The sequence below is a fragment of the Leuresthes tenuis genome, unplaced genomic scaffold (assembly GCF_036924035.1).
Source record: "Leuresthes tenuis unplaced genomic scaffold, fLeuTen1.0.hap1 SCAF_7, whole genome shotgun sequence".
Classification (NCBI taxonomy): domain Eukaryota; kingdom Metazoa; phylum Chordata; class Actinopteri; order Atheriniformes; family Atherinopsidae; genus Leuresthes; species Leuresthes tenuis.
Window position 1 is genome coordinate 7797624 of NW_027325361.1, and position 17487 is coordinate 7815110.

The 17487-nt window shown below is 37.7% G+C and overlaps 1 protein-coding gene across 4 annotated transcripts in view; it reads left to right on the plus strand.

Annotated features, from left to right (window-relative positions):
• Positions 1-17487, plus strand: part of lrp8 (low density lipoprotein receptor-related protein 8, apolipoprotein e receptor) — a 147670-nt gene that overhangs the window by 95638 nt on the left and 34545 nt on the right. For all 4 annotated transcript variants that reach the window (XM_072389076.1, XM_072389078.1, XM_072389077.1 and 1 more), the window contains exons 5-9: positions 4486-4860; positions 8499-8621; positions 9282-9404; positions 13569-13688; positions 15497-15622. In XM_072389076.1, the coding sequence (XP_072245177.1) occupies positions 4486-4860; positions 8499-8621; positions 9282-9404; positions 13569-13688; positions 15497-15622 (867 nt within the window). The remainder of the gene's footprint in view (positions 1-4485; positions 4861-8498; positions 8622-9281; positions 9405-13568; positions 13689-15496; positions 15623-17487) is intronic.

Sequence of the window (17487 nt, forward strand, 5' to 3'; positions counted from 1 at the left end):
AAAGACCCATCCTCTCTAATTCTTATGTTCAGTTGCATGCCCAAAAGGCTGTGCTAAGTTGTGTTTTCACCGTGGTCAGTTTACACATAAGCGGGTCTCACTTTCCATGTAATACTTGAGCGAGCGTGTATTAATGTGTGCCTGTAAATGGATGTGTTCACTGTGGGTGAAAGAGGAATGAGTAATGTTCTTAAAGCCTTTGGTAAAAACAGTCTGCTTGAACTGAAGTGCAACTGCCTCTGGGTGCCCAGGGAGCCTGTTTGTGTGCCGATGCTCTATTACATTACACCTACGCACACAGGGAGAGCAGTCAAAGGATTATAAATGAAGGAGAGTGTAATGGGAAGACAACTCTGAGACAACAGGCTACAGAATTTTCTGTAGTCACTTCTTCTAGTCAAAGTGTGGGTACAGCGAGATAAAAGAGGCAAAACCACACCATAACCACTTTTTTTTTTCTTCGTCTTCCTTGATCTTTTATCAAATAATAGAACCAAAGTTCAATTTATTGTTCAGGAAGCTGGATAGAATAAACTGCAGTGTATATGTCTCGATACCAAGAGAGAATAGATGTACAGATTTACAATCTAATATATGGAGTTTGCATCACATGAGCTTTCTAATAAATGAATGTGAAGACCTGCAATCTTATTGGCTTCCTTTCTTCACTACATAACGCACACATACTGCATAGCCCACACGTACTATATCCCTTTCCTCCACCCCTCTCTGTACTGCTATAGAACACCAGCTAACATATCCCTGGTGGATATCGATTCAGCAACAGCTTGTCTAATGTGACATAGCTGCACAGGTTGATGTAAAAAGATCAACAGGTCCCCAGGGCCTGCTGAAGCCACTCTGTTTGTGTTATCCCTATATGTCCTGGTCAACAGAGTGCTGAAGATGTCTCTGGAGCAACTTCTGAAACTTTTAAAAGAATAAACAAAATGCTTCCAAGTAAAAAAGTAAAGAAAGACAAGGAACATGTTTGTAGAGAATAAAAAAAAGAAAAGAAACACACTGTGAATTAATTTTTAATGTCAGACAATCAAAAGACGGTAGATGCTGCAAAGTTTCATCAAGAGTAACAAAATAAATAATGCTGTATTTAGAGGCTGCATCGTCTAAGCCCCGTTCAGTCCTTTATATGGATCTCGAGGAATCTAAATATCCTCTGAAGGACGCTGGCTTTCACCGAATGTTCTCGGTGAGTAGATCAACTTTTTTGAATAGGGAGCCTCCTAATGGGAACAAACCCCCTGAAAATAGTTATTTTGTCCATGCAGGTTTCAAGCATCACTCTTTATATCCACTCTCTTGTCCAAATATTATTATCTCTGGTTCCGAAAAAACTTGGCAGCCAAATGTTGACATGGCAAACGACTTCGAGGCTTCAAAACGGCAGTTCACAAACACCTGGGTCATGTCACAAAGGCTACAACCTTGCTTTTATTGCATTCTATCCAGATCTGGTGGAGCAGATTAACAAATAATGCATGAGGTGATCCCATAGCTGAGGCCTTATACTGTATCTGAAATTCTAACTTTCGCCTTTCTAACTGCCAGCTGATGCGAAGAAAGTCAATCCATCTTAATTGTGCTTTAGAATGCTGGTCACAGTGGCACTATTGCAGTTTTTCTATTGATCTAATAATCAAATAGCATGGCTGACTGTGATGCAGTTAAGCTGCACTTAGTGTAGCTGCAGTGAGCGGGAAAGCAAGACAAGCCAAAAGATGAGGATAAAGACACAATTCTACACATTAGAAACATTCTGCTTTCTTTTTCTTCACATTTCTTTTTTAAATTTTTTAATTCCTAAATTATTTTTAGGAAATTCTTCCATTGTTTATATAAGGTTAAATTCACTTGAATCGAGCCAAATATATTTTTGTTTAGAATAATTTGCAACATTAATGGTATGAGTAGGCAGTGGGAACATGAACAAAGCCTTAGTGTCTGTTTGTATAAAGTTTGTAGAAATGGTAATCAGCCATAATCAAGATGGATCATTTCCATGCCCCTTACACACACACACACACCTTCTTAAATAAGAAAACACATATTTTATTGAGTTACACAGCCTGATCTTTTCAAATTAAAAGTGCTGAGGCAAAATGCATTTTTCAACTCTGTTTTGTTGAATCTTCACCTTATAAGAAAAATTATACCTGAACAGTATTTATGAAAACAAGGAGGCCATCCTTCTTGAAACCACTCTGTCTACTGACATAAAATAATTATATTTTACCTCCACAAACACACTGGAGCATACACAGAGCTTACAGTGATTCTGTCCCTAAACAGGCACATTTACACATTAGCATAAATTAAAGGCTCATAAACTTTCTTAAGAGGCCTCCGCTAAATGTAATAAAGAACCTCTCTTCCAAGATTCATGTTTTATTCAACAGTTGGATATGCTTAATTAGGAGCCATAATAAACATTAGTTGTCCTCCAACTCCAGAAGCGGGTGGAGGGAGGGAAGGAGAGGAGATCAGAGGTGGAGAGGTAGAGGTGAGGAATACTGATGGTTGAAAGCTTTAAATTTCAGGAAGGAATGTGTGTTTGATGGTGGCTCAGTATGTCCTTTCTTCCAAGTAGACTTTGAACTTTTAATATCTTAATATGTGAACATTCATCAGCTTGTCACCAGTGTAGCACAGGCAAGAGGTTCACTGTAAAACATGGATTTGTAGTTCATGGAGTTCAGCACCAGCTTTTAGTGTCCAAACACCTGATTTGCAGCATGTAAAATATATTTATGTGTATGTGTCATAAACTAGATGCTCATTACTTGTATTTATTACAAATATACTGAAATATTCTACTCACACCCCTGGTCTCTGTTTCTTTGTCTCAATCAAGTAGAATGCTAGTTTTTGTTAAATATTGGGAGCAGTTAGAAGAATGAGAGATGAAAAGTAAAGAGACAGGTGATGAATAGAGTGGACTGACTGATCATTTTGTATTATATGATATTTGTTTCTCATTTTCAATCATCTACAGATTTAGTTTCAGTTTAGTTTGATAATGTAACAAAAAATAGGAAGGTGAATATGCAGCCAATGAACTACGATCTATTACTCCTATGCTCTACCTGACTTTTTAGGTCTTTGCTAGGATAAAAATTCAGCTCCAGTATTTAGGTATTTAAGTAGCTATGACATCCAAGTATTAGTTTTGATATCTACTAACGTATTCATTGTGTGACCTTTAAATCAACTTTTGTGTGTGAACTCAGATAAGCGCAGGTCTTTCTCCACATGTCAGATTAACTATTTAATATTCATCACTACATCTCTAAATGATAGATCAAAAGATGATGTCTGCAGGTTATTATAACAGCAAGACTACGCTAACGCCCCATAGACGGTCAAACCACACGAGGCAGGAAATCAATTATCATCAAGAATCCTATGAAATATTTAACAGCTTTATTAACCACTTTATTTTTCCCTGCAATAATGGACAGAGGCTAAAACAGGTCAGACAGATGAAATGCACTGGAAAGAATATATAAGCTCCCTTTACCCTCCATGTCAAATTAAAAGAGAATAAAGTGCAGGAGCTACAAAAGGATGGAAAGAGGTAAAAAAGCACTCTTCTTCTTAGACAGATTAAACTGTACATGAAAGAGACAGAGATGGCATGCGAACGAAACAGTGGCAGCGGTGGTTACATGTCTAAATCAATAGCGGCTGTTGTTTTCGTTAGTCTGTGGCCACCAGCTCCCAAATGCGATCCCTCTGTGTACTAGCAGTCTTCAGCTCATAGACATTATGGAGATAAATGAATCAGCAAAGACATAAAGAGAAACTTTCAGAGATAGTGAGCAGCAGAGGGAGTACAGAGAGTCTGTAGAAAGAAAGATAAGTGAAGATATGTTTCTATTCTTCTGCTTAGAATGTTAGCACAGCTTCTGAAATTGTGATAAATAGTAGATTTCAAGTGTTTGTATCTGTCAGGCTGGCAAGCACTGCAAATACACTTTCTGAATGTCAACGCTGCTATAGTTGGAAAACTAGACTCTTGCACGAGCTGCTAAATTTTCCGTGGATAAGATGGGAAACATTATGTGTACATGCAGCTCATTTTTCTCATGTTGAGGAGAGTTTGATTTTTCTGATTTTTTTGATTTTTTTTTTTGATTTTTTTTTATTTTTCTTTATATTTCCTGCTTCTATCTGCCATGATCAAATACAAATGAAGAATTTCTGGTGTATAAATTAAACGAAACATGCCTCTCACATTTTACGTCTTGATAATCCTGCGATGTACTCCCACCTACACTACTTCCAAAGGGAGTTCAACTGAATGTATGCTTCGCTGACTTGAGTCTCTTAAATGAAAGCTTTTTACTGGATGTTCAGCGATAAGACTGATATTTATATTCTGGGTTATAATTTGGATTGTATACACATTATTTCATATTAAAAAACCTGTTGCACTTTTATCCTCTTGTCCTGTCCCTCTTGCAGATGCCAAGGCCTGCCCCTCCAAGGATTTTCAGTGCCATAACGGAAAGTGCGTGGCACCGATCTTTGTTTGTGATGGCGATGACGACTGTGGGGATGCCAGCGATGAGGAGAAATGCTCTGCTCCCACCTGCGGACAGCACGAGTTCCGCTGCAATGACTCCGAGTGCATCCCTGCCCTGTGGAGCTGTGACGGCGACCCAGACTGTAAGGACAAGTCAGACGAGTCCATGGAGCGCTGCAGCCGCAGAACAGAGCCCCAGAAACCTCACTGCCCAGTTGGCGAGTTCCAGTGTGGGAGCGGAGAGTGTGTGCACATGAACTGGAAGTGTGACGGCGATGCAGATTGCAAAGATAAATCGGATGAAGCAAACTGCCGTAAGTCAAATATGGATATGTTTCTGCGTTGAACTGTTGAGTGCATTGATGAATAAGTGTGTTCAGGTGCCTCAAGCTCAACAGAATGACAAAAGGATATCAGTGTTGTCATTTTAATTACTATCAAACAAACCTCTCAGTCCAGATTTACTCTGCTAACAAGAATGGTCTGTGGTGCCACAGAATGATATAGCATTTTCCCAGTGCCTTAGAACACCAGTGTTGGTCGTAGTGATTAAACAAAACCATGAAAGAGTCATACCACAGATGTATATCTTTATTAAAACAAACAGACTGTGAAGGTTATTTTGGAACAGCATGCACACCGTGATTGTATTTTCAGACTCAGAAGAGTTGCTCTGGTGTCAGTGCACATACTAAGGAATGTATTTTCACAAGTTTTATAAACTGAGGATCCCTTTTGTGTTGAGCTTATTTGTAATGAAAGAACACGTTGTCCAGCTGGAATGGTATATTAAATTAATGTTTGTTTGTCTGTTCTGTGAACAGTCTCTTCGTCAGGAGAGTAAATTCATTGTTGGCTGGTGATGCAACTATAAAAAAAATACCTTCAATGATACCTTTACTTTACCTTTAATGTTACCTTTAATGAAGCTGATTAATGTATACCGACCATCATGTAGTTATGTTGTGGAACGAGGTGTATTTGTGTGGTTTCCCACCACTAGAAGGCCATATTTCAGAGACTCACCTGCTGTTTATTATGAACAAAGACTATGTGACAAATGTGCCACCAAATGACTCTAGGAAGATCAATGCTAACAGTATCATGATGATCCGTGAGTGTGTTGCTATGCAACCGTGTGATATGCGCAAGCAGAAGGAGAACCTCTGAGTGCATTTTTGACCGTATGTGTTTTGTGAGTGTGTGTGTGCATGCGTGTGTGGGAAGTGATGGTCCTTCATCATGCGAGACCCCCATCTGGTCTCTTCACACTCCCACACACCACTCAGTGAGATGACAGCAGCCTCACATATAAGACATGATACAAGCACAGCCACAGACTGATAAATGCTTTCACAATACTGAGCCAGATTCAAGCGTCGAGGTGTATTCACTGCATTGCAAACATATATGCTCTTATGCCGGATTCACACCAGCCGCATGGTGTGTTATTTGCGTGTGTTATTTGCATGTGCATTGCTGAACTACTGGGTCTTGACTGCATGTAAGTATTCGCACCAACAACCTTTATTTAGCACCATCTCTGCCGTGCAGCTTCCATCTGCACAATCTTTTCATACAGCAATGCCTATGATAAAGAGTTTTGTGTAATCCATGGTTCATATGATTCAAAAAGTGAAGACATTTTAGACAGTCAAATGCAATTATTAAGATAATCATAACAGATCATCTAAACTATACTTTTAATATCTCTGGCAATCTTGCCACTGAAAGTATTGTAAGCATTGTTTTCATGAGATCAATATCAAATGTTCCATTTTTGGTCGCACAAATGCTACAGAGATGTGGTTAAAGCCGCAGCTGGACGAGCGTGTCATGCAGCCAATGCACGCTGTGATCTGTTAACATGAGAGCCAAAATGAAAATTGTTTCCTCAGTTTTGCACATGCAAAGCACACACCATGCAGCTGTTGTGAAAGCTTCCTACAGTCACACATGTGCAGATTGTCACGCAAAGTCAAATGTTGAACCTGAAATAAGCACACAGTGAGACTCACTTGGTCCAGTACTTAAAGCATTGTTCACTCAGCACCAGCTGGAAGTTTGTATTAATCTGGGAATGTACTGACTATTGTCTGATTACTTTGCAGCCAGTTTTTGGTCCTTCAGATATCATCAGGGGACATTTGTGCTGTTGTTTTTCACCTCTATTCTTGTCCATATGGACTATTCTTCCTGCTGCTCAAACATGATCAGATACTATTCTAATTATAATTGAAGTATATGAATATTCCAATTCTGCATATTAATAAAGCAATATGTGCAACATCTCTTTAGAGATTGGTAATTAGTTATCAATTGATATCTTTCATTAGAAGATGTTGATAAAGATGTAATAAAAATGTATCTTTTCAAGGTCTACAATTTATGGTGTTTTAGAAGTAATATCCTTTTAAAATGATAAAACTAGCATTTGAAAAAGTATTAAGTTATGCATAGACTAGATTAGATAAAGTAAAGACTCTAAAATATTTTAGAAAATGAATAAAAGTCTAAATGAATAAAACTAATTCAGGAACGTAACTGATTAGTGTTGATTTTAATTGAGTAAAGTGCTCTCATAACATCATTCACTATTTCTCAGATATGGTGTGGCAGGTTTTGTGTTGTATACATTTGAGTCTGTTTGCATGCTCTTTATATTGTGAATACAAGTGGGTGGTTGGAGGTTTATGTAAAACAAGATGTAATGGTTTTAGAAGGTCTGTGTAATGTAAATGAGACTGGAGAGTAGAGCTAAGGGAGGTGCGGCATTACAGTGTAAATGAGAGCTGAGAGGATTACGACATATATATCTAGTTTGTTCCCTCCTCCTCCTCACTCCTATCAGGCTCTCAACATTCACACAGACCCACCCCCTAGTCATTATTTCCCATCTTATTTAAAACATTTGTCTCAGTAATCTTCTGTTATTTCATAGACACACTGAGGCAATTGTTTCTGAGGAGGTGACAGGAGGTTAATGTAAATGAGGACTGGTCACAAGTTGGTTTTCTCCACTGCCAACAGTTCTGCAAATGGCAATCCGTTATCATTACTATTCATCCAGGGGAATTATCATAATTATCTGAGCTCAGATCCCAATCATTTGGCTGAAAGAATCAGTACATTTTGTGATGGTGCAGGTTTATGTTTTGCACACTTTCTTAATTTAATTTTAATTAACAATCGCGTTTATCTTTATTTTTGTTTGGACATTAGACAACAAGTCAACTTTCTTCATGGAAATGTGCATGCACCTTGCTCCAGGCTACATTTAGGTTTATTCATTTCATGTGTATGGTTGTATACACTCACCTACACATTTTACTTGAAGTGAAACTACTTGTGGCTGTGTTTTATGTCATATTTCCAGTTACAATGATTGCGTGCCACAAAATTTTACAGTCTCCACAATTATTGATCATGTCTGCCTCTATGGTTCAGCAGAGGTGGTACAAAACACAGCATATAAATAATTAAATAGGCAGTTAAAAAGATAAATGAGTTAAATAAACCTACCCTCAGCTGTTCAAGGAGCCACAAGCAAATGTCTCTATACACACTCACCCATACACACATTCTCAGTAGACCACTGGATGGGATTTTTTTTTTCCCTCAGACACTGCATAAATATCTGCCTGATTTTCTTTTTATTGTGTGAGTGTTGTGTGTGCATTAAAGAGTTGGATGTTATTGATTACTTTTAGATTGGAATGCACTCGAAGTTGACCTTTTGAAAGTTGCAAAATATATCCAAACAGAATTGCACATCTTCATAGATGCTCTAAGAGGGAAAGAAATCAAGTCGACTGTTGTATTGAAAATGCTCTGTGCCATATACCCCCAAATCCTTGTATCTGTTTCACATATGAGACTATAATATTATATTTTCTTTCTAATAATTTGACAACTAATTATTGTGTATTTCTGTGTTGTGTGTGTCCAACAGCCCTGCTTACATGTCGACCAGATGAGTTCCAGTGTGGTGATGGCTCCTGTATTCACGGCACCAAACAGTGTAACAAGGTTCATGACTGTCCAGATTACAGTGACGAGGCTGGCTGTGTCAACAGTAGGTGGAAGCAGTAATCTACCTGATCATTAGCTGAACACTACCATATAATGTTTGAATGATATTGGTTGGAAAACATTGGGTTTAAATCAAAAGCCATGGTGAAATGTCATATTCAGTCTCATAGATAAATGTTTTTTTTTTTTTTTATCAAGCGCAGCTTGACATGTCCTTCTGAAAGCATAAAACAGTCAGCGTCCAGGCTGATCATCTGCACAAAACACAACTACATTTTGTAGTATTGCTCATTAAGATATGACATTTACTATACCCATACTATAGATTTCTGCTGAAAGCTTCATAGAACTAGGTCACCAGACGAGCACATTTTTCACCATTGAAAACAACCCGGACCTTAGTCATTGCAGCTCGAACAAAGCTATATTGCAGATATTTGCACCGTATCAGAAGACAATAACCGATGGGCATTCCACGAAACTAACTGATGCAGAAGTGACTCGATGTAAATATCCACAACATGACAATCGTTGGAATCACTATGAATTGTTTTAGATCGCAAAATTTTTTTGTATTTTTTTTAGAGTATTTTTTTTAGTTTTAGCTCACTCTTCCGGAAAGCATCTGATTCTATAAACAGTGTCTATAAAAAAATGTCTGAACAAGTAAACAGCTTTTGTCTCTCTTGGGTTTTCACCCCAGTTACAAAATGTGATGGGCTAAAAAAGTTCCGGTGTAAGAATGGGGAGTGTATTGACAGCAGCAAGGTGTGCGACAATGTCAAAGACTGCAAGGACTGGTCCGATGAGCCAATGAAGGAGTGCGGTAAGATCACTTCTTTTTGTTCTTCATGCACTCAAACCTACTTTTTTTCTGTTTGTTTTTGCCAGGAAGTGTTAAAAAAAAAGAAATCACAGATATGGAACAGAACTATTTTATTTAAAAACTGGGTATTCTGGGTATTCTGTCTAATTTAATTTCTGTAATTAATGGTTAATGATTACACTTCCACACAATTAAGCTGTTATCTAAACAAAATGTGGCTGCTTTGAAGAATCTTTAAAATATAAAACGTATTCTGGTTTGTTTTTCACACTTTTGCTTACTCCGTAATTCCATATGTGTTCCTTCTAAGTTTGAATATCTTTGGTATTAATCTACAATGTGAAATATAAAAACAATTTTATATATATATATATATATATATAAAGATGGATATATAGACCTGTCCAGGGTGTACCCCGCCTTTCGCCCAATGACTGCTGGGATAGGCTCCAGCCCACCCGCTACCCGACTGACGGATTGACGGTATAGGAAATGGATGGATGGAAGATGGATATATACATATATTCCTCGGGGTTGGGGTTACTTACATACATCGTGAATTAGTTCAAATGTGGGTGATTGCTTTTCTTGGCAAAGATTCATTTGATCAAGGCAGGGTAAATCAGGACATTTCTCAACTGTCTTGTTATGATCAAAGAGCCGATCGACTCTTCCCTCTACTCCAATCAGGAAAAACGTGACTGCACTACATTAGCCATAAGGAGCCACAGAGATTAACCACACACACTCTGTTGCTAATTACCTCTTTGTGATCTTCAGTCACACTTTCACATTCGATGCAATGCAAACAGAGAAAAGCAGCTGAGAAAACCACACTTATTAATAAACTCTTCAGTTAATTAACCTCATGTAATTACAAGTCAGGTAACTTGTTTTATATCAAAAAGAAGCCATGTGTAAGGTTACACAAAGAAACTTAGGAGGAGGAGTGGTCTTACCTTTTATGTGGGTATAAGATTATATGTGAGCATGCTGCCCTTTCAGTTATCTTTGATCTACAAGGAGATGGACATGTACTGTAATTAGACTACCCAGCAACCATATCATCAATGTTAAATTTAATGTTTTATGTTGAAAAAAAAACGTGCAACTTATCTTTGGTGCAGCTATATATACTGTAAAATACTATAATTTACGTCTTGGAAAACTGAAAATCAAGGAAAATGGTTCAAAAGTAATTTATGCACTTGAACATTACAACATATGTTTATATGCTGGATTATTGAGATTTAATCTATATTCATGCATCATTGCAATTCCTACATGCTTGTGATACAGTCCACCATGGAGTGCTGAAATTTATCACAAACCTTAATACTCTTACTCATTATTGAACATTGTATGCTCCAGATTTGTCAGATTTGTCTTCCTAGACTCAAACAATGATCCTGACAGCGTCCTGACAAGCATCACTCAGTTAGACAGAGACAACAAGTGTTGCAAATTAGCATCTGCTACAAACACTACAATACTTGAATTGGAAAACTGTTTTCAGCTTATCTATGTATTTTTGTGCCTGTCCCTGTCAAATAAATTTTAAGCAAATTAATAATAAGATACATTTTTGTCTTGCTCCCAAGGCCTATTCCTTCTAATCAGTCCGAAAGCTCATACTGAATTGGTAAGAAGGGAATTTAAGTATGCTGCTTCCTCCGCTTGGAATCAGTTGCAGAAACCGATAATCCGAGAGAGCTGATTTCATTAAACCCAAACTGTTAACAATTTAGAAGCAGGAACATTTGGCTGCAAATGTTATGGCTGACTATAATCGCCCTGATTAAACCTGCATTGACTGCATTCTTTTGTCTCAAACGTTCTGTATGCACATTGTTGTATGTAAATCAAGTGGCCAGAAAACTCTTGTAAAAGAGATTCCACATTTACTTATTAAATGAATAAATATGTACATATTATTACACATTTAAGTCCAAAAACATTAGATTTAGGGTCAGCATCACTACCTGACTTGCAGTCAACAGTCAGGTTCTTTTAAGAAATTTAAGTCTTTTTTTATGAAACTATACAGGATTGTACCCTTAGTGTCAACACCACACTGTTGTCCATTATAATGCTGTCTGTAATTTACAGAGACATAAGAGTATGGGTCCTCCCTAACCCACTTACCTTGTACTCCCAGTTCATGGCATGGCTTTTACATTAAAAGACAAAATGGTTTGAAAACTGCAATCAAGGTTATAGTGCAATACAAAAGCCCAAAGCACAGCTACAACTATTTATAATTATGATTTTTTTCAAAGTGTACCTCTGAGCTAAATCCTATAATTTGTGCAATTACGCAGCAATCTCACCAGTCACATATCTTTCATAGGACTGAGTTTGAGTCTGTACTGATTATCACTGAAAACTTAATGCTAATTTGCAATTAAATTGTAGATGCTGCATCTTTTACTTAAGGGCAGATTCTTGAATTTTCATAACTTATCTATATACTTTCCTGTAACTAACTCTTGATTATGTGCAGAATTGATTTATTATTTGTACATAAAGGGCAATTGCTTTTATCCACAATTTGCATGGCAGATAGCATTAGCAGATCATACATTATAAGACAATGGAGCAAATGCCTTTTTTTTCTAATGCTACTAGTAAAAGATGATGCAGACAGAAAACTGTTAATATATCTGCAATCAATATCAGGATTTTCCCATCCAAAAAACTTTCAAGGGAATCCAAATAATTGTCTTTGGGGAAACAATGGAAATAAACAGAAAATGCTGTTTTTTCTGCTCTCAGCTGTATTCAAGAATATATGTGGCAGTAAGCTACACAAAATAACTCCTCGATAAGATTAAGCTATGTTACTACTACACTGAATCAACATTGGGCTGCATGTGGTTAACACTATCACCTCACAGCAGGGAGTTGCTTGGTTTAAAACTTAGCTGCGGCCTGTTTGTGGGAAGTTTGCTTGTTCTCCCTGTGAATGTGTGGGTTTTCTCCAGGTACTCCACCTATATACCGATTTATGATAATGATATAAATCAGTATATAATTAGTAATGTTATGAAGTAATGAGAGTGTTTTTTTTTCTCCGGGTACTCTGGCTTCCTCCAACTTTCCAAAATCATTCATATTAGTTAATTGGTGACTCTAAATTGACCCTAGGAGTAAGTGTGGGCGTGCATGGTTGTTTGCCTCGTTTGTCTCTGTGTTGTCGCTGTGATCAACTGGCAACATATCCAGGGCGTACTCTGCATTTTGTCTGAGCAGCCAGGATACACTCTATTCCCCTCTTGTGAATTGTTTTAACCATAATAAACTTAAATACAGAAAAAAAAAATTATTTGGACTTGAGTTTTATGATTTGGCATGATCCCATTATGCAATTTTTTTACCTAATGGGAACATACGTTTGATGAGACTGACGCGTAGTTTATGTGCCTTCTTATAAAACACGGTGGTTCTACTATAATTTACAGCTTTAATTTTAGTCTTTTTAGTCCTTACTTTCATCTCTCTCTCTGTCATTATCTGTCTCATAGCTGTACCTGTAGCCGTGAAGCTTAAATCTTTAATGTAAATCGGTAATGAAGTACCAGCTTTAGCTCTCTGCGGCCATCTCTCTCAGCTCCCTGGAGGGTAATTGAAAGACAAAGGAATAAGTGGATGCACAGAAACGGATACAAAACGGAAGAAAAGGATGACTGAGAGAATCCAATATGAGATGAGATGAGAGGATGAAGGAGAAGATGTGCTTGTGTAACAATGGGCATTATAGTGGAGTGGCACTTGGTACAGGACAAGGTCCCTGTAGGAGAATGGATCAGTTCCAGGAGCTTTTGGTTAACACTGTGCCTGCGTGCCATAAACACACACAGACATTTAATACACATCTTTATTATTGTACGGCGTTTTTCTTAAGTTATTTTTTTTATGTATACAGACACCCTTAACAGGGCAAAAGTACTGGTAGCTTGATTAAACCTATCCACAAACACCACCTGTGTTATTTTGTCTGTCCGCCCAACTCTTGCATTGTGTGGTGCGCAGGCTGTGTCATTCCGTCCAAAAACCTGCTGGAGTTATTCCATCAATATTTTGCTCCTCTTTACTTGCCCCAATTCCTCTGCTCACATCTCTGTCGCTTTCTCTGTCCTTCTTCCTGCTGCTCCTTTCCTGCAGGTCTAAATGAGTGTGCAGATAACAATGGTGGCTGCTCCCACATCTGCAGGGACCGGAGAATCGGTTATGAGTGTGACTGTCCCTCTGGATACAAACTGCTGGACAAAAAGACCTGTGGAGGTAAAGGAAAAACATACTACATAACAAAGCCGCTGCTATAGTAGGAGATGACTGTGATTTACTGTGTCATCTTGTGTGGGCTGGACCAGCAGAACGTGACTTAGCTTTTTGAGCTCAGTTGTGCCCCTTTTTTTTATCCAATATAGCTTTGACCATTATGGTTTTGTTCAGGAGTCTTGATGCTATCTTGCAAACCTGCCTGTTATTGCTGCATCATTGTGATCAAAGATGCATCGTTAGTGTGCTCGGTAAAAAACGTTAAAATTGAAATTCTCAACCTGGTTCCAGGTGTCCCAGCCTAAACAGGCTAATTTTGTATTGGTTAACAAGAGGTGTCAAAGTCTAAACTTCAGTAATATATTAACATTAGCCCCAAAGATACATTTTGGCATTACATTTTTTTTTTCAATCTCAGTTGAGTATACATCACCTAAATCCAAAGAATGGGAGCAGGACCACTCTGTATAAAACCAGCTATATTTTGTATTTTGTATCTGATTTTTAAAATCCAGACATTCTTAATCCAGATCAATAGCCACAGTATGTTGTTATGAGAAATGTCATAATGAGGTTTACAGGTCCATAATGTGTAGTTCAGCTCCTCTTTAACTTGTCCTTATGTTTTATCTCTTTTCTACATTTTTATATATTCTGAAATAAGTTCACTGACGAGCTTCACCTGTTATTGGTATTTGTAGAAACACTGCAGCTGAAGGGTTTGTATATTTACCAAGTAATAGCTTTGATACCGCTAAATAATGCTGCATTTTAAATTCACACTCAGATTAACCATTTGTTTATGGTTTCTATAGTTGAAGAAATGTCTAGTGAACAAATTACGTTTTGTGGAGACAGAATCCATAAACCAGTATATATATATATATATATATATATATGTAAAAATGATTATTTAGAATAATTTCTAACACACAAAAGCAAGGATGGTTTTGCTACTCCATTCAGTTCAACATGGTTCTAATCATTCTAGTATTACTTTTTGGTTGGCACAGTATTGCAGTATTTAATAACCCTGCAATATATACTGGATGATTAGAAAATAAAATAATTCCCAACATGACTTGAACAAGTTCATTTAATATCAATAACCCCTCCAGAAAAAATACAATGTTTTAGGTACAGTTGTGTACAGGTACCTGCACAGAAAATAAACACAGCAGTTTCAGTGTATCAAACATGGGAGTAGAACTCCATTTTCTGATTCAACTTTGCTCCTTAAGCAGTGTTTTATAAAGCAGTATGCAGAACGTTGCTGAGAGGTGGATGCTCACAGCTGACATATCAGAACAGGGAGGGAGACAACAGCTGAAATGATCCACTCAGCGCAGTAATCACTCTGAGGAGAAGAGTGAGATTGACGTACAGGAGAGAGGACGGACCAAATTGCTCAGTCCCTTACATCAGCAGGACTAATGTGCACCAAGAGATGCGTCTGCGTAATTTTTCTCCATCTGAGAGAAATAAGCCAGATCAAAAGGGAGGCTTTGCTGCCTTGTAATAGATGAGAAATCTGCTGAATGTCCATTGTCTCCTTTTGTGACCAAATCTTCCTCTCCTGCATGTTACACAGTGATCGTAAACTTTGTGTTATGGGAACAACTTTCACATTCTTAAATCTGAGTAAATTATTTTTAATACTTTCTCAAACGTTCTCAAACAGACTTCCCATTTTAGATTTATAATGTAATGATTGATAACATAATGGAAACTGAAAGCTGATGTCTCTTATTTCACTAATCAGGACCATGTGTGTGGCTCCCTTTTTGATCCTTTTTTATTTATCTCTTTAGACATAGATGAATGTGAAAATCCAGATGCCTGCAGTCAGATCTGCATCAACTATAAAGGAGATTATAAGTGCGAGTGCTACGAAGGTTATGAGATGGACCCTGCCTCTAAGACCTGCAAAGCCGTGGGTAAGCCACTTGTCACACATATACATGCTTGCACGCTTTTCAACAAGTGAAGACACGCACTGTCATAGATTGACATTCTCTGCAAAAAGCGTTCATGGGCACACATGTACCTTGGAGAAATCAAACATTGAGACCCAGTCGTGAATAAACACCAGTTATTCATCCATTGCAATACCCTTAACAACCAAGTGACTTCCTACATTATTCTCACACAGTGGGACTCGGTAAAAGGAGAGGCTTGCTTTGTATGCAAGGCCTGCTCTGTAATCTGTGAAAAGATAAATATTTGCCATCTTTCTCTGCAGTACTCACTAATGAAAAGTTTGCAGCCAGCCGCCTCTGCTCTCCCAGGAGCATCAGCAGAAGGATGTTGTGTGAGAAAGGGGCCTGCAACCACTGCAGGACACAGGCTGGCTCTGTGTCCTGCAGCGACTGCCAGCGAGATCACTCTGAGCAATATTATGAATGAAAACAAAATCCTATCCCCAAGCTGCACTGGGTACGATTGTTACGGAAAAAGGATATTGCTTTACCACAAGCTGAAGATGCAACAGTACTGTATCAAGTTAGTTGCACACAGAACTGCCTCTGGGTTTTTTTATCAGCCTCTTCATTTAAGAGTCTGTTACAACTGGCTTTACTGATTGCAGTGTTGGCACCTGCATATAATATTTGTAGACATTCTACCTGTAACATTATTGACAAACTCATTGAGTAACAATGTCTATTTAAAAAAAAACTGCTTGCGACAAGGGTACTACTTACTATAAACAGAGCATTATCCGTACTATGGTGATATTATGCATCATGTTTCTGCAGGAAAAATAACCTCATGTTCTCACACTGTTAACCCCCTACATCTTCCTTTATACACCATATACATGTTCTGCTTACAAACACGCATCATGGACATAACTGTAATGTCAATGTCTTTAAAGTCTTCATCTTTGAGGGCAGAATATACAGTATCTATCTTCAGAAACAAGGTGGTAAAATGAATACTGTGTCAAAGAAATACAACGGGCTTAAAGGTGTTTTTTGGATCAATAAGTTTCTGCCAGTCTTCTTAAAACTAAGGAGATGATTAAAAAACTAAGGAGATGATTATTGATTTTAGGCGGTGAAAAGAACACACTCTGTTTAAATGGTGAAGCTGTTAAAGTTGTACTTCAGTACAAATATCTTTAAATGAACAGCAAGCTGACATTCGAACATCAGGTTTACATTATGTGTAATGAAGCTCATCAACAGTTGCACTTTTATGGTAAATTCATATATTTGAATGTGCACAGCTGCTTTATTGTTGTTTTTTTAATCCATTCCTTCTTTTTTCCTACTAACCTTGAAAGTGAAACGCACAGTTTAAATATTTTGTGTAGAACTGAGGAAATTACTTTTCTGAGGAAAAAAAATTAAAAAATAGCTGCCGTGCAGGCTACTACCACTGGGAGCAATTTGGGGCTCAGTGTTTTGTCCAAAGACATCTCAACATATTTAGGGGCAGTGGTGTGAATTGCAACTTTGAATTGTCTGTATGATGGTTGAAGATCATGGTGAATAATCATTCTCCATCATTGTTCAGCCCGAGAACTCGGAACTACCACCACATAACAATTTGCTCCATACTCATTTTATTCCAATTTTGTCTTGTATAGTCTAATGCTAAAATATTACCCCAGAAGGTTTTTTCTTTGTCCATGTGGACAGCTATAAACTTAAGGTTAAGTTTTAAGTCGCCAGTTTTGGAACAGTGGCTTTTTTCATGGACAGAAGCCTCTCGGGCCATGTTGACTTGAAATTCAAAGTTTTCTTGATTGAAAAAGTGACACTTAAGCAACTTGTGGCTTTGCTTCCAGTATTTCCCA